The following is a 24,654-nucleotide window of genomic DNA, read 5'->3' on the forward strand; positions in this document are numbered from 1 at the left end:
CCTGCCTCGGGGGCTCGGAGGCTGCTGCTGCGGCCTGGCCCTCCACGTGTACCTGCACGCACAGGCGCCTGCCCAGGTCTCAGCCACCCTGTCTCCGAGTCAGTGCGCTGACATCACCTCCCGGGCTTTGTGACCCACCCTAGGCCATGGCCACATTGGTGACGTTTCCCCCAGGGAAACATAGGTGAGGCCAGGGCCTGTAGGGATGGAAGGAGGAGGAATTGACACATGAGAGGAGAGGCAGAGAGAGAAGGAACATGCTACATGCAAGGACGCGGCAAGTGCAGGCCTCCGTTTTGTGGACACTAGGGTTCTGCAGCAGAACCTGCTGTGCTGAGCCTGGCCCAGGGCTTAAGCTCGCATTCAAAGACAGAGCCAGGCTTGTGTTTGGATTCTCTGTCCACGGCCACAGTCAGGGATTGAACATCTTGAAATGCCCCCTTCCTGGTGGCCCCCGGGAGACTGTCGGGTGTACTGCACAAAAGCCCTGGCCCCGGCTTCTTGTTCAGGTGGGCGCCAGCTTCCCCTTGTCCTGCTCAGAACTTCCAGGCCGCAGGACTGAGGATGTGTGCTTCAAACCTGGGCCTTCCTTTGTTGCTTTCTCTATGTTTTCTTCTTTTCAATACTTCTCCCTTTAAGTGTCCTTTCTTTCATATTGGAGACGTTAAAACTTCTGGCTTATCTTTCTTCGAATCTTTCCCTCCCTCCCTCTGTGTCTCATTTGGAGGGAGTTAACTTGCTTTGTCTTCCAGATTATTAATTTATTCTTTAGTTGCATCTTTGTTCCAGGAATGCCTAATACAGTTTCTCATTTCAAAAAATAGGATCATCTTTTAAAAAAAGATAGTCTCTCTCTGTCCAGATTGTTTTTAAAATCTCCTCTCTGCTCTACCACCTATTTGCACGTTGTATTAGCCGCCTCTCTCTATGTCCATATTCTTGTAGGTTTAGCAGTTTGTGCTATGTGCAGATCTCTCTGCTCAGGGTTTATTACCCAGTCTGTAAGCAGAATTTGTTTCAGTGGCTTTCCTCTGGAGAGCAGGCAGATGAGTGCTGGGCCCTGCCGTGGACACGCACTGGGCGACAAGTGGAGCAGCATCTTAACATGATGGCTTCATTCGAGCACAGAAAAGGAACATGGCTTCAAATGCGGGCAGTAAGAAAAGCTCCCTGAAGGACCCTGAGACAGGTTTGGGCAGTTCCCTAGGAGAGGATGAGGGGATGCAACTACAGTGCAGGCGACAGAGTAGAAAAAAGGGCAGGTGGTATGGGACAGGGCCTGGGGACCTGCATTGTCTCGGTCCCTGGAGAGGGACAGTGATGATGCTAACTGGGAGAGGAACTCAGCTGCACACTGAAAATACCAGAAGTTGAAAACACACTAATGCATGTAACCTGCCCGACAGCCGCACCATGCACTGTACAGTGTGGGCTCTTTCCCCTTGTGGCAGCTCCCCTGAGCTGCAGGTCCCTGCTGCCACCCGTTGCAAGAGGGTAGGAGACAGGACATTGCCATCCTGGGAGAGGGCCAGAACCCAAACCCCGATGTGATTTCTACTGAGTGCTTAGTGCCTTCCCTGCATCATGAAGCCTAGAAATCATAAGTTAAACCATCAAAGGTAGGTGTGGTTTGCAGTGTGAGTTCTGACTGAATGCTTGCAGGGGAAAATCAGTACAGAGAGGCGAAAAGGGACTGTAGTGTAACACTAATGGGACTCCTCCATGTGAGGGGACAGCAGCCCTTGGGTAGTCAGTGAGAGCCCCATCGTCTGCAGACACTGGCACATGTTACGCCCATCCCTCTGAAGAGCTTCTGATGCAGTAGGCGACATCACACAAGTCCCAGTGAAAAACTCAGTGACACCAACTAGCACGTCGCCAGTGCCACGTGAGCGACGAGAGCTTTCGGGGCCCAGGTTATGTTCTGCAAGATTTAGCAGCTTTCTCAAAGCCAAAGGATTCCTGATGAAGTAAGTTTGCGTATTTCTGTGCCGTGGGACTTAGCAAAGTGTACACACCTGCTGTGTACACCATTTTCCCCCTAAGTACGGCTTCCCTGACACCCCACACGTTTTCATTTGTGTGTTTTGATTTTCATGCAGTTTAAAATGTGTTCAGATTTCTTCTTTGCCCTGTGAGTCACCTTGAAGTACTGTGAGCTTCCCGACATTGGAAGATTGTTCGTACCAGATATCATGGTGCTCATTGCCAAATTGAACTGTGTTGCGATGAGGAAACATACTTTCGTATGATCCGAATCCTTTTAAATTTATGGAGGTTTGTGTGTGGTCCAGATGTGTTCTGTCTCGGCGAATGTTCGGTGTGCATTTGACAGCAATGTGTGTCCTGCTGTTGCTGGGCGTAGTGTCCTTGAGGTAAATAGGAGTGGGGTCAGGCTGGCAGAGGATGTTCTTCAGAGTGCATGTTTTACTGCTGCTTTTCTGGCTGCTTATTCTTGCAGTTATTGAGCAAGGAGTGTTGAAATCCCTGATCATAATTGTGGATTTATGTATTTCTCCTCTCAGTTCTATTCTTGCCTGATACATCTTGAAGCTCTAGCATTAGATCCACAACTGTAGAAACATTATTCTCACCCAATGGCTGACCATTTTAGCCTCATGCAATGGCCTCCTTTTCCCTGGTCATATTTTATACTCTGAAATCTCCTTTGTCTTCTCACTACTCCAGCTGTTTTGATCAGTTTCAGGTATATTCTCTCTATACTTTCATTTTTAGCCTGCTTGAATCTTTGGATTTGACACCCATTTCTTATAGGCAGGTTATAGCTGGGACTTGTTTTTATATCTCATCAGGTACTTTTCCTTGTTTAATTGTTGAATAGGCCATTTATATTTAATATAATTATTGATATAATTAGGATTAAATTTATCATCTTGCTGTTTTTGATTTGTCTCATTTATGGTTGGCTTTTCTCCTCTTTTAATGTTTTCTATTAGACTATCTTATGACTTTATCTCTGTTGCTGTCTTAACTCTAGTGGTATTCCTGTGTTACACATATTTAACTTATCACAGGCTACCCTAAGCTGTTGTTCTGCTTTCTTCTGTCTTGTATTTGACGAGAAATCCGCTGTCTTCTTATCTTTGGTCCTGTGTGTGTAATATGCGCCCCTCTGCTTTTATGGCTTTTCTGTTTTGCATTGGTTTGGGTCCTCGAGTATGACACACCTTAATGTGGTTTTCCTCGGGTTTCTTATGCTAGAGGTTCGTGAGCTTCTTGGATCTATTGGTTTGTAGTTTTAATAAAATGTAGAAATTTTTGGCCATTATTTCTTCAAATGGTTTTTCTGGGTGGCTTTTTCTCTTCTTTCTCCAGGATGCCTCTTGAAGATGTTCCATGGGTCATCCATGCTCTATTCATCTTTTAACAACTTCTCCCTTGTCCGTGTTTCATCGGAGAGCTTCTATTACTATGTTATTAAGCTCATTGGTCTTATATTCTGCAGTGTCTGATTTGTAGTTTTTTCCTTTTAGTCTGGCTTTTATTTCAAACATTTTGAGTTTTATGTCTAGAAATTGTCTTTTTTACATCTAGCATGTCTCTACTTAACACGTTAGATATGTCCTTGTCCTCAGGCTAATATCTCTGGAATATCTGGATTCATACAAATTGCTCAGCTCATCTCCTAATTATGAGACATGTTTTCCTGTTTGTTTGCATGTTTGGCCACATTTGATCAGGTGCCAGACACAGTGCACTTTACATTGTTGAGTAGCAGATATGTTTGTTTCCTGTAAAGGTTCCTGTACTGTTTGCTGGTATGTGTCATTTGGGTCCTGTAGAGTCCATTTGCCTTCTGCTTTCAAGATTTCTTAGGTAGAACTCACACCTGGAGCCTTCTCAGTCCTCTGGGCCATGCCTGGGAATTTGGAATTCTTCAGTCTGGTTGTGTCCCGGGCCCAGTGTGGACATCGCCACCACTGATCCTTTTGGGTGAGTGTTTCTGTAGACGGTGGGTGATTAACATCCAGGGGTGCTCCAGGTCCCCACAGACCTATTCCTCCGGGTCCCTCTCTTTCTCTGGTACTCCGTCCCCAAGTCTTTAACCGCCATGGCCTCTCCACACCGTCTCTGAGCGTCAGGGAGTGGGCTGGATAGTTGTGGTTTCCCACCTTTCAGGCTGGTTGTCCTTCCTCACCTGAAGCCTAGTACCTGGTAAGCTGCAGCCTTACCTGTCTGGTCTGTACCTCAGCGGTTCCACATGGGACACACCTGGTCCCTGTGTGCTGTGTGCACGGTTACTTTGGTAGGGCTTTTTCCTGGCCTGGAGCACGGAGCTTTTCCTCCAGAGCGGGTCTAGGAGACCTGCGGTGCTCTCGCAAGTCCGACTGGGAATCAGGTGCTGCTGGGTGAGGATGTTCCTCTGTTGGGCAACCGTTGGGAGCTGGCGCCCCTGGTTGGCCTGGGTAGACCCTTGGCTCATGGGTCCTCCAGCTGGTGCTCATTAGACTTCTTCCTTGCCTGTGCCCTAAACCAGTGGTGCTGAATCTGTGGCACGCACGCTGCAGCAGGCTGTCTGTGTCATTGGAGGCTCTAAAAGGTTCGCCATCACTGGCCTGTACGGTAAGAATGTATTTGTTTCACTTTATTATTTCACTTATTTATTTGCCATGCTGGAGATTGAACCCAGGACCTTGTCTGAGCTAGGCAAGCTCTTTGCCACTGAGCTATACCCCAGCCCCTGAAGAATTCTGTAAAAGTGATAACGTATTCCTCTATACTCCTGTAAATGGGCGTGTAAATTTTTTTTAAAAATCATGAGTTACAGTGTGAGTAAAGGCTGTCATTCCCAGTAGGTTATAAATATTGACATTTTAAAATAAAATGTTAGAACTATTCCTCTAAATATGTTGTCTGGAATCTAAACACCATAACAATTTGAAGCTCACTAGTTTTGTTTTAATTCCTGATCAAGTTCATCTTTAACATTGGAAATTTGACATTCCTGTTCCTTATCAGAGTCCATTTTCACCTGTCCTCTCTGTGAATTTAATCAGTGTCCCGTGGGACGCGTGTTTGGTTCTCTGACACCTTCATACCATTCTGCATGCTTATCTGCATTTAAAATATGTGCATAAATACTTTCAAAATTGCTCATGGCCACTAAATTCTATTCTAAAATCAAGTTCTTCAGAATTGAAATAACATCACAAATATTAGTAGCAAACAGTTGCCCCAGACAACAAAATATATTAAAGACTGATAAATAAAAAGCATAATAATGAAATTTTTATTTGAAATGCATTTCTAAAAAGAGAGGGTCCTTTTCTTCCCTTGTTTTTGTTTTTTTTTTTAAACTCTAGGTGATGAAAATTTATTACTAGAATAAGACCAGTTCTGGTGCTCTGTGTCAGTAGTCCAGTCTAAGCCTGATGTTAAGGAAACCTATGATGATAACTTTTTAACATCTTTACCTATTGTGTGACATATATAGGTAGAAATATCATAGAGTATTAGCCACTGTGTAGGTTACTTTTGAATTACCCCTGTGTGTCTTTTCCCGGTGCTGGGGATGGAGCCCAGGGCCCCTGCATGCTCAGCACATCCTCTACCACCGAGCTGCACCTCCGGCCCCTTTCTAGTATTTAAGTGTTGACCAGCGTACACTTGTACCATGAACAAAACAAGATAGGGTTGCTTTATTATTGCACAGGATTTTAAAGGCATCAGTTTATCAAATGATTTCCACGCCCCTTTTTTTCTCACCTCCATGAAATAATGTACTCAAAATAGGCCAGGACTTCGACTCTTCTGTTTTCTAAAACAGCACGATGGACAGAACTAACTCGTCGGCTGGGATAACTGGGGTCAGACTGTAAAATGGGACTTGCGTTTGTCCACGTGGTTCTCCCAATTCTGGGGTTTGGCTGTCATGCAGGGCGCTGGCTGCTCTGAAGGGTGCTGTACTACCATGGAGCCAGGCGCCCTGCAGCCAGCAGGGAGAAGGCTCCTGGCCTCTGCCTGAGCCCCTCCTTCGGGAGACCTCGCGGGCTGCTGGCGTGCCGGGAAAAGGCCTCTGCCCAGACCTCAGGCTCTGGGTTCACGTCCGCCTCGGGAGTTTCCAAGTCATCCTCCTCCCTCCCCGGGAGCGGGATTCGTCTCTTTCCACTAGGTTGATAGCCTCCTTGGGGGAGGCTTCTTTCTAACTACAGTTGTGAGGGGAAAAGTGCCTCTCGAGTTCTGGAGACCGTTATTCTGTACAACAGCACTACATTTAATTCCCCAAAAGAAGAGAAAGGTAGCTTAGTGGTTAAGTTTTTCCCCGGAATTCCCTTGGCTAGACCTGGGTATCGCAGCTTCTCCGTGAGCTCTTGCAAGCGTGCCTAGCCCCGCCCAGCCCTTCAGGAGCACCTTGCGTCCCAGCGTAGGTGGCTGCGTCCTCCTTCCGTTCCTTCCGAAAGGACTGACCTCCCTGAGGTCCTGTCCTCCAGCTGACTCCCTGGTGGCATCCATCTCTGTGTGGCTCCTGTCCCTGGCACGCAGCAGGTCCCAGCCCTCTGCACGTGAACTTGCACTGAGTAGCTGTGACGTCTTGGGACCCTGTGTACCTCTGGGGCTCTCGCCCCTCCCTTCCGCAACACCTTCCGCCCCGGGCACCTGTTCCCTCTGCCCAGTCAAACTTGCCATGTATTCATGGTTCTATGGGATCCCAGGGAAAACACTTAGATCTGGCCTTGAACGGCCTACCCAGCCTCAGGGGACTGTCCCCGCCGGGCGTCTCCTCCCTCTGAGGACTCTGGGCTTGAGCTGGAGCCGGGCCGCTGTCCCCTGGGCACCGCATGGCCCGCAGCGCTTTGGCCCGGGCAGGAGGGAGAGTGCGACGCTCGAGCGCCCCGGCTGGCTTCCGATGGACCCCTGGCGCCTGAACACACAAGCTCTACGTGTCCCAGGCTCAGCCACAGCTGAGGGGCAGCGTGGACGTGGACAGACACGGGAGTCCGGCTGTCCCGTGGGGTCTCCAGCTGACTCCACCAGCCTCCTGGCCATGCAGAGCAGGGGGCGTGGCACCGGAAGGAAGTGGAAGTCCTGCTTAATCTCCCCTCCTCCCCTGCTGGTGTCAGTGAGGGGCACAGACTCCTGAGGCACCCAGGGCCACCACAGGGTGCTGCAGCAGCAGAATGGGCAGCTCTGGGTTCCTTAGCTAGACTGCAAACTGCTGTTTCTGTGGGGGTTCTGATCCCAGAGCAGTTGTGCCAGGCAGGGGTGGGTGCTTTGCAGTCCATCTCTATCTAGAATTAGAAAAAACATCCTGGTGAAACGCACAGACAGCAATCTCTTTCTTTCTCTTTTATTTTTGAGATGGGATCTAGCTATGTTGCTCTGGCCCCAAACTCAGGACTCAAATGATCTTCCTTGCTCAGCCTTCCAAGTGGTAGGGACTATAGGTGTGATCCCTGGCCGGCCAAGACCACTTGTTACCTAATGGGTTCAGGTGTTAAAAGTGCCAGTGTACAGTAGCTTTTGTCTCATGTATGGGACAAATGGATGGGGAAGGATGGACACTTCCCATTGTTAAACATGCCTGCGTGAGAGGTGATTTCAGTTACAGTTTCCTCTCCTTTCTTCATTTGCTGCTTTTGTGTTTATTGCCCACACCTGCCCCTGATACGAGCTTTTAAACTATACTTTCCCTCTCCTTGAACTTGAGTACTATTCCTTTTCTTCCCAGTGTTGTTGGGTATATATATATCTATCTCCTGTGCTACTGAGGGAAACTCAGAAAGCATTCTCAGAAAGCCTGACCCGACCTGCAGTGTGAGTGTGGTGTTCTTCCTGCTGCCGTTTGAGTCACAGTAATTCCCAGCTATAACATTTTTGTTTCTGGTGACCCCAAGAAAGGCAATGTGAGTGATCGGACTTGTTAATTTGTATTTAACTCTATAGCTTTGATTCTGATTGGTACTTTAGATAATAGGTATTTAAAGAATGGTACTTAGGGTTTGCATTTGAGATTAGACAGAGGTGTTGCAATACAGTGAAGGAATGGTAGAATATTTCCAGGTGTGGTCCGAGTAGCTCATGGTTTGTTAGCTGTGGTCTGTGGATGGGAGAGAAGTATAGTTCAGGTGCTTCTGATTCCCTTTGGATGGAAGAAGGATATAGAGAAATCCAGGGCCAAATTCAACTCTGTCTACCCTTAGTTTTCAATCCCCAGTACCAGAAAATAAATTAAAAACACACATTGGAAGGCCTGCTGGTCTTCGATTTGGCGATGTGGGTCTTCTCCCACCTCGGTGCTGCGGCATGGCTGTCAGTTCTCTGGACGCAGGTTTCTGTTCAGCAATCACAGGAGGAAGTTGGTCGGGAGAGTGGCTGGGAGCCACCACTCGGAGCCCATGATCTGGGGTGCAGAGCTCGGGAGTGTGGACGTTTTCCAGGGAAATGTGGTGCTGTCGGGGGTCAGCTCCAAACAGAAAAGCGGGCTGTTGGATTTGGCACCGGGAGAATAAGACGGCGGGGAGGACATTGGCAGCTTCTCTGAAGAGAGGCACTCAGCAGAGGAGGACAGGTGCAGAGGGCGGCGGGCGAGCAGACACGTGTCTGGCGTCGGTGTCCTTGGACCCAGCTGACTGCTGTTTAGAAGGCGCAGGGCTCAGCTGGCAGCAGCCCTGGGCTCTGCTCCCTACTAGTGAAGCACCCCGACCCTCAGACTGAGCATTGCCTCTTGTGCACACCCCACATGCGTTCGTCGCTCCACGTTTGCTGGACACTGCCTCTGTGCTGGAAGCTGGGAGGCAGCATGAAGCAGAGCAGGCGCATCCCAAAGCTTCTGCCTTTCTGGGAGGAATCCTTGTGGGCATCATTCTTCTTGGTATGTACTAGGCATTGTTCTGAGCTCTTGTGTGCGTGTGCGCACACAGTTTTGAGATAGTCTCATTGTGCCCTTCAGGCTGGCCTTGAACTCACTGTACAGCCCAGGCTGGCCTCGGACTCACAGTCACCCTCCCGCCTCAGCCTCCGGAATGCAGGAATTACTGATGTTATGTTGCCACTCTCAGCTTGAACGCATCTATTAACTCCTTTACTCCCCACGACATTGATTCCACCAGGGTCGTCACTATTGTCTTTTTCATGTGAGCAGGGTAGCAGTGACTCGCAGACAGCTGTTGTCCTTCTGTACTGGCTGGGGTCCTCCTGCCCTTGCTGTGCCCAGCGCTCAGGACAGCAGCAGTGTTAGAGCCTGGGGCCCAGGTGGAGCCTCTTCCTGTCACCTAGCAGACCTGCACAGCTCCATCTCCCAGCAGGCCCCTGCAGTGTCCTGTCTGGTTCTGTTGCTCCTTTCACAGCCCTGGGACTGACGTCCCCAAGTGGCTCTGCTGAGTAACCGAGTTTAGGAGCTGCAGAGTTAGGCTTCTTCACACCAGGAAAAGTTAGTAGGAGGGAAAGTTGAAACCCGGAAGTGACAGGATGGCGAGGCCATGTGCTGTGTGTGGCGCTTGACCCTGTCCCACCTCCCGCACTGACCCATGGAGGCTCTGCCTTCCGGACACTGACCTTGGAAGAGAGTGACTGCGCTGCGTGTCTTTGGATGGCTGCTTTGCTTTCTAGACTAGAATAAGAAGTAGTCTCTAGAGCAACCAGGATTTGCCACTGGAAGAATCAGCCCAGTGCCATTCTAGACGGCCGGGTCCAGGAACCTCCTGTGCGCCATGGTGGGAGCCTGCTGCCAAAGTGCGCTTTGGGCAGCAGCAAGACGAGCTGGATGCCCACAGTTTTGGTGGGGAGTAGGGTTGGAGAGAGGGTCAGGAGAAATGTGGCTTCATCAAGCCCGAATGGGCCTGGTTTTTCTCAGGCTGTTATCAAAGACTTTGGGCAGCTTCCTAGCACTCAGGGGAAGGGACCTGGGGTGAAGCCCCACAGACCCTCTAATGATTGGGTTTGTGTAGAGAGTGCTGGGAAAGTGTGCAGGGGAACTGGCCCAGGTTACTCAGGGTTAAGACTCAAGATGGCCGCAGTTGTGTCAAGCTGACTTCTGGTACACAAGTACCAAAGAACAACTGTGAAAGGGATTGTTCCAGTCCAGTAGAGAAACAATATCCCAAAGCTGTCTAAGAAAAGTGAATCAGAGAACCAACCCAGCTCATCCACAGCTGACAGAATACCTGTCCTTCCTAGATTAGAGTTCTTATGAGGAAAAATAAGGGAATGGGCTTGAAAACATTTTTAAAGGTAAAATTGATTACACAGATAAACAATGGCATTATTGCACTATTGCAATGAAAATCACTTTTTTCTGCTGGCCTCTGCTATGTTCTGATAGTTCACATTTCAGCGCTGTTGATTTTCGCAGTGTAAAAGGCATACATTTACTGTAAATACCAATTGTATTTTGAAATCAAAATGAAATGATTTTCAGATTATCTGTCATTTGGATTATCTGTGCCACTTTTCTCGTAAATAATAGAAACCTGAATATAGATGATGTTAATGGTGATGTCAGTGTGTCAGCATCTGCATGACTCATGGTGCTCCTGTATCGAGAGGAACAAACAGAATAATAGATATAAATGTTAGGAACATTTTGTGCATAATATTTTTAGGAAACCTGTAACTGTGTACATAATAATTATATATTTGCCTGCCTTAGAATTCAATATGACACTCTTCTCACATTCAGGATAACAATAGACACACATTTGATATCCAAGAAAACACCGGCAGATTCTTTCCTAGCTAATCAAGGTATTTGTGCCCCAGAGAGGGGTGGGCGAAACTAGATTGCCAATTTAAAGCGGTATTTTTGTCTCTTAAGCTCAAAGATATGGGGAATATCAATTCTACTATTAATATGTAAACAAAATACAAGTTTTTGCTATATCATTAAAACTGTAAATCCATGAGATCACTCTTAAAGATATTTTGAGTCAACATGTACATCTCAGAGTGTCCTAAAAGTTCTTCAGGATCATTTGTAAGACCCTTTACTATGAGTCATTGTGAATCTCAGCAAGTGGATGATTTCATTTGGTCATGGCAGTGATTCCTTCTCTTCCTCTCTTCTTCTTTTCCTCTTTTCCCTGTCTCCTTTTCCACCTCACCCCCACTTCCCTTCCTCTTTTGCCCTTATTATGCCCAGTGGCGATTTATAATCTCAATCATCTGAATATTGATTCGTCTCATTTCTCTTGTTCAGGTTGTAATTAAGTCATTTAACTGATAGTGTCTTGTACTTTATAGAGGGATGATTGTTCCGGTTAACTTAGAGCTAAGTGGGACCCCTCCTTTCTTCCCACTCTTGTTAATTAAAATCTCATTGGGGCGGAGTGGTACAGCACATGCTTAGCATGCACAAGGTCCTGGGTTTGATCCCCAGCTCTTGAGAAAGAAATCTCATGAACAGTTCAATACCCTTTATTGTCATAGTGAGTTTAGTAGAACAGAAAGTAATAACTGTTGTGCATTGTCTCCCCATATCTGTTCCCTTCTCTTGTATCCCTGAGACTACATTCCTTTGTCCTCTGCCCCCCTGTAGCCCCTCTGATTCAGGTGGAGCCCTAGCCCCAGCTGTAGGAGTCAGTCAATGTCACTGAGAACTGGCTAATCAGAGCCTCAGTTTCCCCCAGCCATGATGCTTGCTTCACACTTGGAAGTCTGACTTAGATCTTGGAAGTCTATGAAATGACCCAGTTCCCTGTGACTAAAGACTGAGTCCATCCAATCAGAATGAATCATAATACTACGTCACAGTTGCTAGGAAGATGCATGGTCTTTTTCTCAATGTCCTTGGAGAAGCCATTGCAGTTTCCTGCCTTCCCATATGAATGGAGGCAGCAGTGGAGGGCAGTGCTGAAGAACAGAAGCTGGAGTCAGAGGCATCTTTTGAGTCCTTCCTTCACTGTGAGCCGGGAACACTTATACCTGGTAATTATGTGGACCTATATGATGGTTCCCTTTTGCACTAGCTTGGTTTGATTTGGATTTGCTTTCACAACTGAACTAAAAGAAATTGCATTTTGTTTGCATATGGGATGTAATTTACTCTGAGTCTCCCCTCTCGTTACTTAACAATTTTGTGCATCCTGATAAATTTGCCAGAGAGTGGCAGGGCATTGTATTCCATGATGTTCAGAAGAGTGTGTAGGCACAGTTTCTGGCATAAGGAAGGGAGAAAAGTCTCTTGAACGTTCTAAACAAACACAATCTTAGTTTTTGACCAAAATATACAGTTGGAACTATTGATTACCTGTATGGAGAAGTGGAGCAGTGGTCTTAAATATTGCCAGAGGTTATTTATATGTTACTTTGAAATACAGCCCTTAGGGAGAAGCTCTATCCATTCTCGTATTGGTCTTATACCAGTGCAGGAATGTGTTTATTTTCAGGATGTCCCGATTAGCATTCCAGGCAGGATCACTGGCAAAGGAAGCCTTTTGATGCTTTACATTTTGTTCTGGATAATTTGCAAGAAAGACATGCACACGCAGGGCTGGAGATGCTGCTCCATCCCGAAGTGCTTGCCTAGCATGCACAAAGCCCTGGGTTTGATCCTCAGCACCACAATAAATTTAATACATATACGCGATTGGTTAAGAAATAGATTACATGTTAGTGGACACATGCAGGCATAGAGTGATAAGACAGATTCTTCCTCAAAGCATATCACACCTCAAGGCTCTTAGAGAAGATACGGGTGCTACAGAGAGTCCCTCTGCAGGTCTGATCCAAAACCCACAGTGTGAGCAATCCAAATTTTCCTTGCCCTGAGGTCTACCGTTGCCACTGCCAATGTGTCTGTCATTTTCAGGAAAAATTCCACTTCCTGTTTGGACCACAGAGCTTGCTGTTGTGAGAAGCTGACAAATGGCCCGAAATGTGCCTTCTGTGACTAGCCTCTGCGATGCTGTGTTTTCCCTCGATGATAAATTGGCTTTCTGTAGAATGAGAGCCATCGGAAACATATGGCACAGCAGTTGGCTGCGGGATTTGTTTGTTTTGTTGCAACTCCAGAAGCTGCTGCTATTTGGCTTTGACATGCCCTTGAAAATCCAAGATGCTTTGGTCATTCGTTTGTTGTATTAAAACTGATGCAAATTTCAGTTGGACTTGGCTTGGAAGACAGCCTTGGCGTCTGTGTGTTTGTGTGTTCTGGACTGGCTTGGGATGAAAGGACAAGAAGTAATTTGTAAAGTAACACAAGGAAAGTAATTGGGGAAGTTGTGTGCAAAAATGAGGCTTATTATTTTATAGCCCTGGGCACTGTTTCTTGTTCCCCCACCTGAGACGCAGATCAGGCGCTAGGACTTTGTAGCAACTCTGAGCTCCCGGTGAACGGTAAGTGATCACCAGGTAATCTGACATTGTGTAGTCAGGAAAGACACGCATTCTGAAGCTCCATTCTGCATATTGCTACATTACGAGGTATGATCAAAAATACAGTGACGGCTGCCACTGAGTGCCCTCCAACAGAAAGGTGGCTCTTAAAATGTGAAGCTGTGTCCTCATCCACCTCATTCTGTGAATCTAGCTCTGTGCGACTTCTAGCTCTTACCCTAAGTCAGCATGACTGTGAAAGGTCAGTGTTTTGAATTCATTCAGGACACTGAAGCAGCTGAGACAGCACAACTAAAGACCCTCAGGAAAGAGGCTCCCAGAGCTGCTGCAGAAAACGGCAAGGACGATGGGATGAGTGTGTTCAGAGTGAGGGGAGGATTCTGAGGGGGATTGTTTCTTTTACTGTGCTAGTATTTGTTAAGCACACGCTGTACTTTTTGATCATACCTCATATATTGATATGGCCATCATTGCCAAATAGTCTGTTCAGAGTCCTCCGATCACAGGGATTCCTAACTTTAATTTTGCTTTACCTAGGTTAGATTGTGTGGTCAGTCACTTTTCCTTGAAGCAACATAACCAATGTGTTATTTGCCCTCAGGTAGAAGCATCTCACCTGCTATGGCTGTACATGCTTTGGGATTTTCTTAGGAGAAAAGCTTTTATTTTATGTAAAGTTTTGTTTACTGAAGTCGAGACATACTATAGAATGAGTAATACAGTCTGATTAGCAGTATTTTTCTATTGCTATTGATTTCTCTTTTTGATGGTTATAGATAAGTTCCCTTTCAGTCAGAATTTGGCTGTGCCTTTTTATTTTTGCTCTTCATATTTGATCAGAGGAAACGTTCCCTTTCTTTCTTTCTAGAACCTCCATGGTGGACACTGAACACAGGTTGCAGGTTGAGGCCACCTCTGTAGTGCCAGTTATATGTGGGCTGTCCCCTTTGTGGTTGCTCTTGGATCAGGGACTGAGAAGGGGAGAGAATGGGGAGCGGGGAGGGGAGGGAAGGAGGGGGAGGATGATGTAGGGAGGGAGCACGACAGCACCGCTTCTGCCACTCTGTGTGCCTGGAAAGCCTCACTGGCCCCGTGGAAGCTCTTGGAGCTTGTACGGCCCTTCAGAGCATCCTGGGTCTCAGCCCGGTTCTGTCTCTACACCCTGGTGTGGACCGGTTGCTGGACGTGCAAGACAGGCCCGTTCTGAACTTCTGGAGTTCGGGAGTTGGCTCTGGAGGCAGTCCAGGGGCCACAGCTGATGGCCCAAGGTATTCCTCGTGCCTGGGACCTCCACTCACCTAACACCAACACTGAGCCAGGGTTTGCGTTGGGGCTAAGCAGACCAGACGTGTGGCTCACACAGGCAAGGCCTAGATCTCTGCTGGACGTGGTGCCCTTGGGGGGCTCATTTGTTTCTTTTCATTTCTAAATGACATAAACAACATTCATACACAGTGAGCAAAACAGTGACTTCCTTTCCTCGGGAATCATGCGTGATTTCAAGCACTTTGGACTCCTCTGTTTCTGCCAACTGTCAAACACTGAGTGTGTCTAGGATGGCTGAGCAACATTACACCCACTGGTAGCCTCAGCTGGGCCCTTTCCCATCCTTCTGTCACAGAGTTCCCTGTCCCTGCAGCAGTGACACTAGTGTGTAATGCTGTGTCCCACAGTGAACTGGAGGGCCTGCACTGTGTTTATTCTCCTTCCCTCATCTGCTGGCAGAGTCCCCAGCTCTGGGAGATGCTCACTGATTGCTCTCAGGCTGGCTCCTTCCTGCCTGTCCCCGTAAGGCATGGCTTTGTCCTCCTTGTCACCTGAGCTCTACTCCATTGGTTCCCAGTCGCTGCTGCCTCCTCCTGATTTTAGCATCTAATCATACCAGGTTTCTAGACCTGTTGATTTTGGTCCCTCTTCCTTTTATTTGCCTTTCTTCTTACTGTACTGTATTTAATCTTAATCTTTGGGATTCTTTGGAGTGGACAGGTACAATTTGGCTTTAGGTACAGCTAGATCCAGGAGCTGGAACAATCCCAGCCACATTGTCTCACTTTCCTGAATTCAGCTCTTTCTACTGCGGCTGCATTGTCAGGAAGGATTTCTCCGTGTGGCACAAGAGATTGCTCATGACAGCCCCATGCTTATATCCCCAGAACTGTAGATTGGGAAGGAGGGGAGACCTTTCTTCTTTGGTTACCCAGGCCACACTGTGGAGCAGGTCGGGGATGCCTGGGTGAGTTACTCACTGTTCCCAGGGTGCTGACCCAGAGTCTGTGCATGGGTGGGGGAGTTGTGTCATCCACCACAGGAGGGAGATGAGCGCAGAGAGGTGAGCTGTGGAGAGCAAGGGAAAGCAGCACACCGCAGGTGAGTGGCAGCTTGCCGAGCGAGACTCGCACCCAGCTCCAGCACTTTTTCTACCCCGTGTGGCCACAGGGTCACTCTCTCTGGCTTGGTCTTGTCCTCTCCCACCCACTGCAGACTGTGGCTGCTCCCTGGCCCTGAGCCCGGCCAGGGAGGAAACCAGAAGCAGAACATCAGGGTCTTGTGTGCCTGGACTTGTGACCTTGCCTTGGCTGCGGAAAGAGTAAGTGTCCTCACAGGTGGGAACCGCTCGGCCCGAGGCTCCTGCCACTTGGAAACGCCCCGTGCAGCCTGGGCCAGAGTGCAGATGTCATCTCACTTTTATCGCCTGTCCTGGCTTTGGTTTCATTAAACTGTGAATTCTAAGAAACTGCTCAGTCTAACCTGTGGTTGGAATACGAGCCTGCTTCCCACAGCCAGCATGAGCCCACTGCTTTGAAGATGAGACCCGTTTATTTTCTTCTAAGACCTCTGTAATCTATTGTGGGAGGCCGCACATTAACTTGGGGGAGTAGGTGGCTGCCCTGCGAGTGTGCAGGCGTCCTGGTGGATACCTGCTGGGGGTGTCTCAGGCTAGACCGCAGTTCAGGGATTTGACAGTCCTGTTATTTTCCTGCCTTCGTCTCAGTGGAGCACAGGGCTGGTTCAGTAGATCTGCGATGGCTGTGTTTGTGGTGGAGTATCTCACCTGGAACGCTCCTCAATTTTTAGGGGGTGGATTTTCCTCCGCTGGCCAGCCATGCCGCTCTGTGTGCCTCACTTCCGATCAGGCCCGTGTGTCTGTGTTATAAGGAACGGGAACTCCAGGTGTCTGGGGCCATCAGGAGACGCTGCTGCCAAGACATTGGTGTGTGTTTAATGCCATCCCCACAGCGCAGCCTCCTGCACCCGAGCTCACATACTGCCCCCGGGGACCATGGAGAACAAAGCCTAGATTGGTTTCTTCTCGGGGTTTGAACATAGAGAAGTGCAGGTGAGACGTCCAGGTTCTAGCAGGGCTCCAAAGAGTCTGTGCTACCCCAGCTCCGTGCTCAGTGGAAGGCAGAGGACAGGTGCGGCTGGAGCATTTGGGCATGCGCCCTATTGAGAAGGCGCTGGGGGCCTGCAGTCTGGTTTTGTTTACATCCTCGAAGCTCCTAGGAGGTGGGCAGTAGAGACCCCTGTTTTACAGACACTGAGCTGGATGCCCAGGCTGTGGGGTTGTCAGCGTCTACCTGCCAGGCTCCGCCCAGCAGTCTGCACTGTGTGTGGTTGGCTCCTCCTCTGAGGCCGAGTTAACAGCAATTTGGACTCACGGTATATTGAAGAATGTATGGAGTTTGAGAAAAAGTGAAATGGGATCTTAAGGTTCTGGGCTTTGTGCTGGCCTAGAGTTTCTAAATGACAGTGTAGGACGTTTTTCCAGCAGTAGCCAATTAGCTTGTTTCCGACCATTTTTCATTTAATAATGAGACTTTTTTTTTTGCAATGCTGGGTTTTGAACCCAGGACCTCCTGCACACTAGGACTGTGCTCTACTACTGTGCCACACTCGAGGCCCAGATTTAACCACTGTACCATTTATTTATGTGTGCATGCTCGTGTGTGTATTTATTAATTTTGAGGCGAGGTCTTGCTCTGCTTCCCAGGTTAGCCTGAAACTGGACTCAGGTGGTCCTCCTGCTGCTCTACAGCCCCTGGCCCCATTCGTCATTTAGAACAGACACCAAACCAGAGAGGTGTGAAGCTATTCATTTGAAAGTATTGAGATCTACAACAGCAAGAATTTGAGGAGCTCTTTTTTCTGAGAGGAGATGCCCCCAAATTGAGCCCAGCATTGGGTGCAGTGGGGCATTTGCTGAATCCAAGTGTCATCTGCCCAGAAAGCAGTCTGGAGTATTTGGAAGACCCAAGAGCATTGGAATTTGTGTTCTGCCCCACAGGAGGAACCCAGATAAACGACTCCGGCCTTCCTCAGGACCTGGGAGGGTCAGCCTGTGGGAATGCAAGTGGCCCTGAGAGACAGCAGGTCTCAGGGTGGCCAGCGTGCAGCCCTGGAGAAGCCCTCCTAACGTGGCCTCTTCCGAGAAGTGACCTTGAGGAGAGCCTCAGATTTCCTCTATAACCTTTCATTTGCAGTGTTAGCCACTTAAAAACAGTAAGGTTGCCAAAACATAGCACTTAACTGAAAATTGATAGAACAGAAGATCGTGAAAATAGAAGCCCTTAGGTGACCAGATATTGGAGCTGTTGGGTTTAATATAACACTAGTCAAAGGACTTTAATATACCATGATTAAAACGTTTGGGGAATAAATGACAAGATGGAAAAATTTTGCAGAGAACTCATTATATAAATGAGCATCAACTGGAGATTAGAGAAAGAAAACCTATAATGAGTAGAAAATTTAGTGGGTTGGTTTAGCAGAAGAGGAGGGGGAACTGGTAGCCAGAACTTGGACAGAAAAATGTGTTTAGCTGAGACACAGAGAGGAACAAAAGAATAGCGAACACAGGAAGGAACGCAGGAGCCAAAGATGGAGAAGGTCAAGGCCACATCATCAGAGCCCCAGTAGCACAGGGATGGGTGTGACATTTGAACAGATACCAGTGGATACTTTCCCCAAACTGACCAATACCTTTAAGCCACTAACGAACAGAAGGAAAAGCTACAAACCCAAGCATGATGAATGGAAAGAGAATCTTGGCATACATACTGTGTTGGAAGGCAACAAACCAAAGACAAGAGGAAGTCTAGTGGGCAGCCAGAGAGAAAGGACGACTAGACCTGCCTGCCGGTCAGCAGGTCCAAATCTGCAGATTTACACCAATAAAAATTCAGTGTAACAAGGAGATAACATCATACTTTTTATCCACATAGTAGCATAACCTCGAATTCTGCCTGAGATGGAGCATTACCAGCATTCCTGCAGCTTGTCTGTGAAGAGCAGAGATTGTTCTCCACCACTGCAAACAGAGCAAAGCAGAGCAGAATGGAAAACCCCAGAGGTTGCTAAAGGGAAGCACAGTGCCTTCAGGGCTTGGGGAAAATGTGAGTGGCTTCTTGTTGGTGTAGCTTGCAAATCAGACCCTTCCAGTCCTTTTCACTAGGCCTTTGCTACCTCAGCCGCCTCTTTGAGGAAGGGAACTCCAGAGAAGCATTCGGGGAACTTTCCGCAGGTGAAAGGTGGCGTGGGGTGACTTCCAGTTCTTAGTGGTGTCCCAAATTGGCAGCAAGGTCTTCTGCTGTAGAGCCAGAATTGCAAGCCCTGCTGCAGTCATGGGCTTCAGAAGGAGCCTGGGAAAGCAGAAGCCTGCCTGGAAGAGTGAGAACCTCACCTTCTCACCCCAGCTGGGGGTTCACCCAGTGCGGCAGCCTCCCCGCCACCTTTTGGAATCCGCCACCTTTTGGAATCCTGATTCTGTTCCAAAAGCCCCAGTGCCTCATTGGCATTGCAGGAAGAGTGCAGCCGTGGTTGAGAGGGGAGGGAGACACCTTGTGCCTCAGGAAGGGAGAAGTAGAACTTGGAAAAAGCGAAGTGTTCACAGAGCCTAAAATAATATTCTGTACCAGGCTGGTTCTCTCGGGATCTGCTGTTGTCCACCCAGATAAACAGCCTCAATCAGAGAGCAATTTCTCTAATCAGGTTTACAGCGTTGAGCATCGGTGAAAACTGATTTTGCAAATTGTTAGTCAGTGGGATTATGCTTCTAGTCTGCTTGTCTTTTCATTCAGAGGAGCCTCGCTAATGAGAGCAGGTGTTGGGAGAAAATGAGCTGTAAAATATTCTCTCACTCTTTCCTCTCTCTTCTCTCGTTTTCTTTCTCTCTCCCCCTCTCTCTCTCCCCCTCCCTCTCCCCCTCCCCCCTCTCTCCCCCTCTCCCCCTCCCCCCTCTCCCCCTCTCTCTCCCCCCTCCCCCCTCCCCCTCTCTCTCCCCCCTCTCCTCCCTCTCTCTCTCCTCCCTCTCTCCCCGTCTCTCCTCTCCTCCTCCTCTTCCTCCTCCTCCTCCTCTTCTTCTTCTTCCCCTCTCTCTCTTTCCCCCCTCTCCCCCCTCTCTCCCTCCTCCTCCTTCTCCTCCTCCTCCTCCTCCTTCTTTTTCTTCTTCTCTCTCCCTCCCTCCCTCTCTCTCATCTCTCTCTCTGTCTCTCTCCCAGACCCAGACCCAGACCCAGACCCAGACCGCTGAATTGAGAGTTGGTGAAATGGCCATTAGGATACATTGCAGGATTTCCCTCCAAAGTTCCACAAAACAGAAATTTAAGCAGCAGTGTTATTTTTATGGATCATAAGAGGCTGAAAGAAAATAATTCTTGCAACTAAAATAAATGATAGATATGGTCGCTTTTAAAGAAATTGTTGTTAATTTCCATTCTTTTACTGTGTGGCCACTGGTTTTTATTGCTGAGACATGTGGACAGTAAGAGCGTATTAGGGAAAGAATTCTTTGAAATTCTGATTTTGATCTCTTACTTTCTATCTTTCTTGGCTACAGTTGGAATAATGAGGCTCTGATATGTCACCTCTTTACACTTCCGCAGAGGTTCTTTGCTAAGAATCACGTGATTTTTCTGTGTAAAATCCTGACAGGTCTTGCCAAAAACAGTTTCATGTAAAAATGTAATAGAGCTTAACTTCACTGTACTTGAAACTCCATTGTGGAAGGAAAGTTTGTAGTATGAGATGCTGGCAACCCCTTGAAATGCAGGTACCAGAACAGAAATACCCTTTGCTGGCTCCTAACCTTAGAATACTATTTAAAGGTGAATCTGATATCTGGACGACACACATCAGATTATGAGCAGTTGGTCCCCTCTGAGGCGTGAAATTAAAGGCTGAGAGGGTGGGAGCCTTTTAATCTTTACTTTATAAACTCCTGAAGGGTTAGGATTTTCACTCTGACATGTCATTTTTTAAGAAGAGACTTTTAGTGGCCCAGAAGTTCCTGTGTAAACATTATGTTGTTACTCAAGAGTACCAAAGAGAAGTTTCATTTCTTATTAATTCACCTAGCAGATTAGACTTTTGATCTTTGATGTGTATGTTTCCAAATAAATAATTTTAAACAAATAACCATTATATATGTGTGTAATAAAGCATAATGCAATAGGTATAATATATACATTGTATATTATATATACATTACATATATTATGTATATTGTACAATATTATATGTATGAGTATATGTGTATCTCCTGCCAACCAAGTGCTCTAGGCATGTGAGCATTTTATATATAATTGTTTTTAGGAGAGCTCAATGTGGTAGTGTATGGTTGTAATCCAGCTACTTAGGAGGCTAAGGCCAGATCACAAAGGGTAGCTGGACAGCTGAATAAAAGCCTGTGTTATGGCTGAGTCTCGATGTCTCCCCAAAGTCTCATGCAGTCATGGGTGGGGTTCTTCAGAGGTGGCTGGATCTAGAGTATGTGACCCTGGAATTGATTCCTGGTGCAGTGCTAGGACCAAGGGCACTAGGATTAAGGGTGTGAGAGCTACCCGCCCTAAGTAGCCTGGGTAAGATATAAGGGCTAGAAAGAGCTGTGGTCATCCCTTGTTGCTTGCTACCTTCTGCCCTCCATGAACTGTTTCTCCTCCACAATGCCTGTCTGCCATCCACCCTGCCTTGGAGCCAGCTGATTATTGAAACCTCTGCAAACTGTGAGCCAAATAAACCTTTGCTCCTTCAACTTTGGGTACCAGGTATTTTGTCTCAGCAACGAGAAAAGAAACTAAGACAGCCTGTCTGAAAATGAAAAAGGCTGTGGATGTAGCTCAGTGGTAGAGCACTTGCCCAGCATGTGTGAGGCTGAAGAAAGTTTCCAGAAGAGAAGTGAGAAGGAACAGTGTACCCCCAGGATATTCCTGAGTACAGTTATCCCTTGTTAACCACTGGGGATCCCTCCTAGTGGATACCAAAATCTAAGAAAGCTTAGATGGTGTAAAATTTTCATATAACCTGTACACACCCTCCCTTGTACCTTAAATCCTGTGTGTAGATTACTTATAATACCTACTACAATGTAAATTCTATGTAAACAGCTCCCTTACCATGTGGTTTAGGGAAGAGTGATTAAAAAATAAATCTCTGTATGTTCAGTTCAGATGCAGCATTTTTTCTCTGTCTAATTTCAACCCACCGTTGGTTGACTTTGGTGCTGCAGAACCTACAGATCTGGAGGGCCAGCTGTGTATGTGTTTTCAGTGACTCATGGTCATTCTGTAACTTGCCTGGCATGCAGTGCTCCACAATGTCTGTTCTCACTAGAGAGAGACCGCCAGGGCTGTGTGGCTCAGGAGGCCACGTGCATGGGAAGAGCTGCCTCACCCAGGTGTCCACTCAGCACCTGTAGAATGGTCCCATCCCTCCTCTGTCCTCCATGCTTGGGAGGTGGAGCAGCATAGGAAGGAAGAAGATGTGGGACAGTCCTGGTGACCAAGACTCAGAAACTGACCAGCCTTTGGCTCCCATCTCTGCCCCTTTGTAGTTGACTAACCTTTGGACAGTTTATTTCCTCTTGCTAAAAGGATTTGTTCATTTGTAAAATGGAAGTAGCGAGACTGAACTCACCTTGCAGTCTGTTGGAGCTAAGAGAGAATTTGTCAGTGCGAGGAGAAGAGATCAGCTTCTTGGGCACTCAGCTCCCCAGAACCTTTCAGAAGTTAAATTCCAGTGTATTGTTTTGCAGGCTAAGACTGTAGCCATTAATCTGAGGGGACATTTCTTATGGCCTGCACACAGACTACGCAAGAGACATTTGTGTGTCACAGGGAGCACAGAATCAAAATAAGGAGAATGAATAGCCTAATTCAAGAGTTTAATGTCGCCCCCCCCATGTGGCTGGAAGTAGCATCTGCAGAGGGTGGGCTGTGGGGTCCCATGCCCTGGTTGGGTCCCTGTTCGCCTTGGAGACCCAAGGTGGTTACCTTGGCTTAGTGTTTGCACCATGGTATGATAATCCTTGTTGGTGTGGCGTGGTTATGAAATTGCTCAGTGTGAAAAGGCCTGAAGGTCAGGGTTGGCCCTTGCCCCTAGAACATGGAGCCATAGCTGACAGGTAATCAGTGAAGGCGGTGATCCAGTGTTCTGGCTTCCCACCTGCCTTCTACAGGAAGAAAAGAGGTTTCTGTTGCCTACTGTGTTCTTCGCTGTGCTTCCTTGCATACGTGATGCTGTCTCTGAAAATGAGACTTAATGGGATAGCAAGATTTAGAAGCATACAAACTCATAGACTTGAGTCTATGACTGCATGACTACAGTGGGAATTCTAAAAGAGGAAATGAAAGTGTTTTGAGTAATGTCCATGAGCACTGGACCAGTAGAAGAGTCAGAAGGTGGATGCTTTGAGGGATTCCATAGTCATCTAGACAGTTGACGCCTTTCCCTGCGACCAGGGACAGCTGCCGTATTCCCTGTGTTCATGCAGGAGCAGTTCTCCACTCCGCAACTCTAGACTTGCAGGTGACGGGCAGGTGAGTGCGTTCTCTCCTGGCAGACTTCTCTGTCCTTGCTGCTCTTGAAATGAGCTCCAGGAGCCTTGGGTTCACAGCGCCTGCCTCTCCCCTGGACCCACTCGGTCTTCTTTCCGGCTCACAAGCAGTGTCTTGTGGGAGGCTCACCCTGCCTCCTGCAGGACTGGTTGCTGGTTCCTCTCTGATGGGGGAAATCAGCAGACAGTGCCATGGGTGGAGGGAGCCAGGCGGGTGCAGGACAGGAAGGCTGACAGATGGTCCTGCTCGGGGGGTGGCCGAGCCGGGTGAGGGGCCCCGTGTGCCCAGCTGAAGAAGTTGGGCTTCTTTATGTAAGCAACTGGAAATTAGATTTTTAAACCTTGAAATAAAGTAAGTAGGTCAAGTTTTTAAATGGTTTTAAAATGAGCAGCCTACTGTCTGGGTGGCATCGTGACCCTATCACAGGGTAGCAGGTGCCCATACCCTATACCTGCAATGCTGGCTTCAGGCTTCTGCATGGAAGAAGTCTTCACGCAAAGGCTGCAAGTTACAAGAACAAAAGATGACAAGAAACACATGGGTTTCATGAAAGAAGAATGACAGGAGTGGCCACGTTCACCTTTCACCTTGGGGTTCCTGCTCTGGACCGGCAGCCTTTGTCAGGAGACTTCTGTCTTCCGATTGGCCCTTCCTGTAGGCTCCCTCTCTGCTGGGGGATACAGCCCCCCACCCCCGAGCCGCTCCACTCCTCCTGCCTGGGACTGGCCCCTGGGTTGTTGTGGTCATTACCTTTTCCATTAGCGACCCATTGTTTGGTCCCTACCTGCAGCTGTTTCCACAGTCAGCTTTTGTGTGTTGCCAAATACGTGAAAGCCAGTCCCCTGAATACAGAGATCTGAAGTGTGGATGGGAGTCAAGGTAGGATTACAGTGGACCCTTGACTTAAGAACTCAATTTGTTCCTGAGGGCTGATTGTAACTCAAGTTGGCCAGTGAAGGCTCAGGCTCCTCTACACAGTCTTCAAAGCCTGTCTCCTGCACACAGGCAGATCCCAGTGTCCTTAGAGACATCGGCCCAGGATTTCTCGATTAACCCCACACAATAAAGGCTGCTATAATGCTCCTTCCAGAGCTCTTTAAGGGTTCAGTCTGTATCTGAGACCATCTGGAAACACAGGCGGCTGGCATTTGGGTTGTAACTCAAGACGCTGCAAGCTGGGGACTGAGCCTTCAACCCCAGACAGGGGAGAGGACAAATCTTCCACTTGAGCCTTTCCACCTTGTGGAGTTCCAAGGCTCCTTTGGCTTGGCCCTCGGTACAGCATTCTAGCAATTGCATGGAAGCCCATTAAGCTGAGGTTCATCTCGGAGCTCACTGAAGATGTAAATCTTTACATAGCCTATTTTCTCATCAAGGAGGGTAAGTCAAGGTGATGAACAAGGAAGGCCCCACTTGGGAGAGCACAGGATTTTCCCACCAGTGCGGGTTCACAGTGTGGCCTGGCAACCTGCAAGGTTATGTTTTTTCTTGATTAAGATGTAGGTTTTGAAGCAGACTCCATTTTTATTGT

At 47.9% G+C, this 24,654-nt stretch overlaps 1 protein-coding gene across 14 annotated transcripts in view; it reads left to right on the top strand.

Annotated features, from left to right (window-relative positions):
• The window catches only part of Ptprm (protein tyrosine phosphatase receptor type M), a 675,227-nt gene that overhangs the window by 193,154 nt on the left and 457,419 nt on the right, over positions 1 to 24,654 (top strand). The window contains exon 1 of one of the 14 annotated variants that reach the window (XM_087189932.1): positions 11,732 to 11,883. The exons of the other annotated variants lie outside the window; for them this stretch is intronic. Within the exon in view, the coding sequence (XP_087046058.1) occupies positions 11,784 to 11,883 (100 nt within the window). The 5' untranslated portion in view covers positions 11,732 to 11,783. Of the gene's footprint in view, positions 1 to 11,731; positions 11,884 to 24,654 lie in introns of those variants that run through there. 14 annotated transcript variants of the gene reach the window in all.

The sequence above is a fragment of the Heterocephalus glaber genome, unplaced genomic scaffold, assembly GCF_053883595.1.
Source record: "Heterocephalus glaber isolate CG9 unplaced genomic scaffold, H.glaber_assembly_v1.0 deba00000331, whole genome shotgun sequence".
NCBI lineage: Eukaryota > Metazoa > Chordata > Mammalia > Rodentia > Bathyergidae > Heterocephalus > Heterocephalus glaber.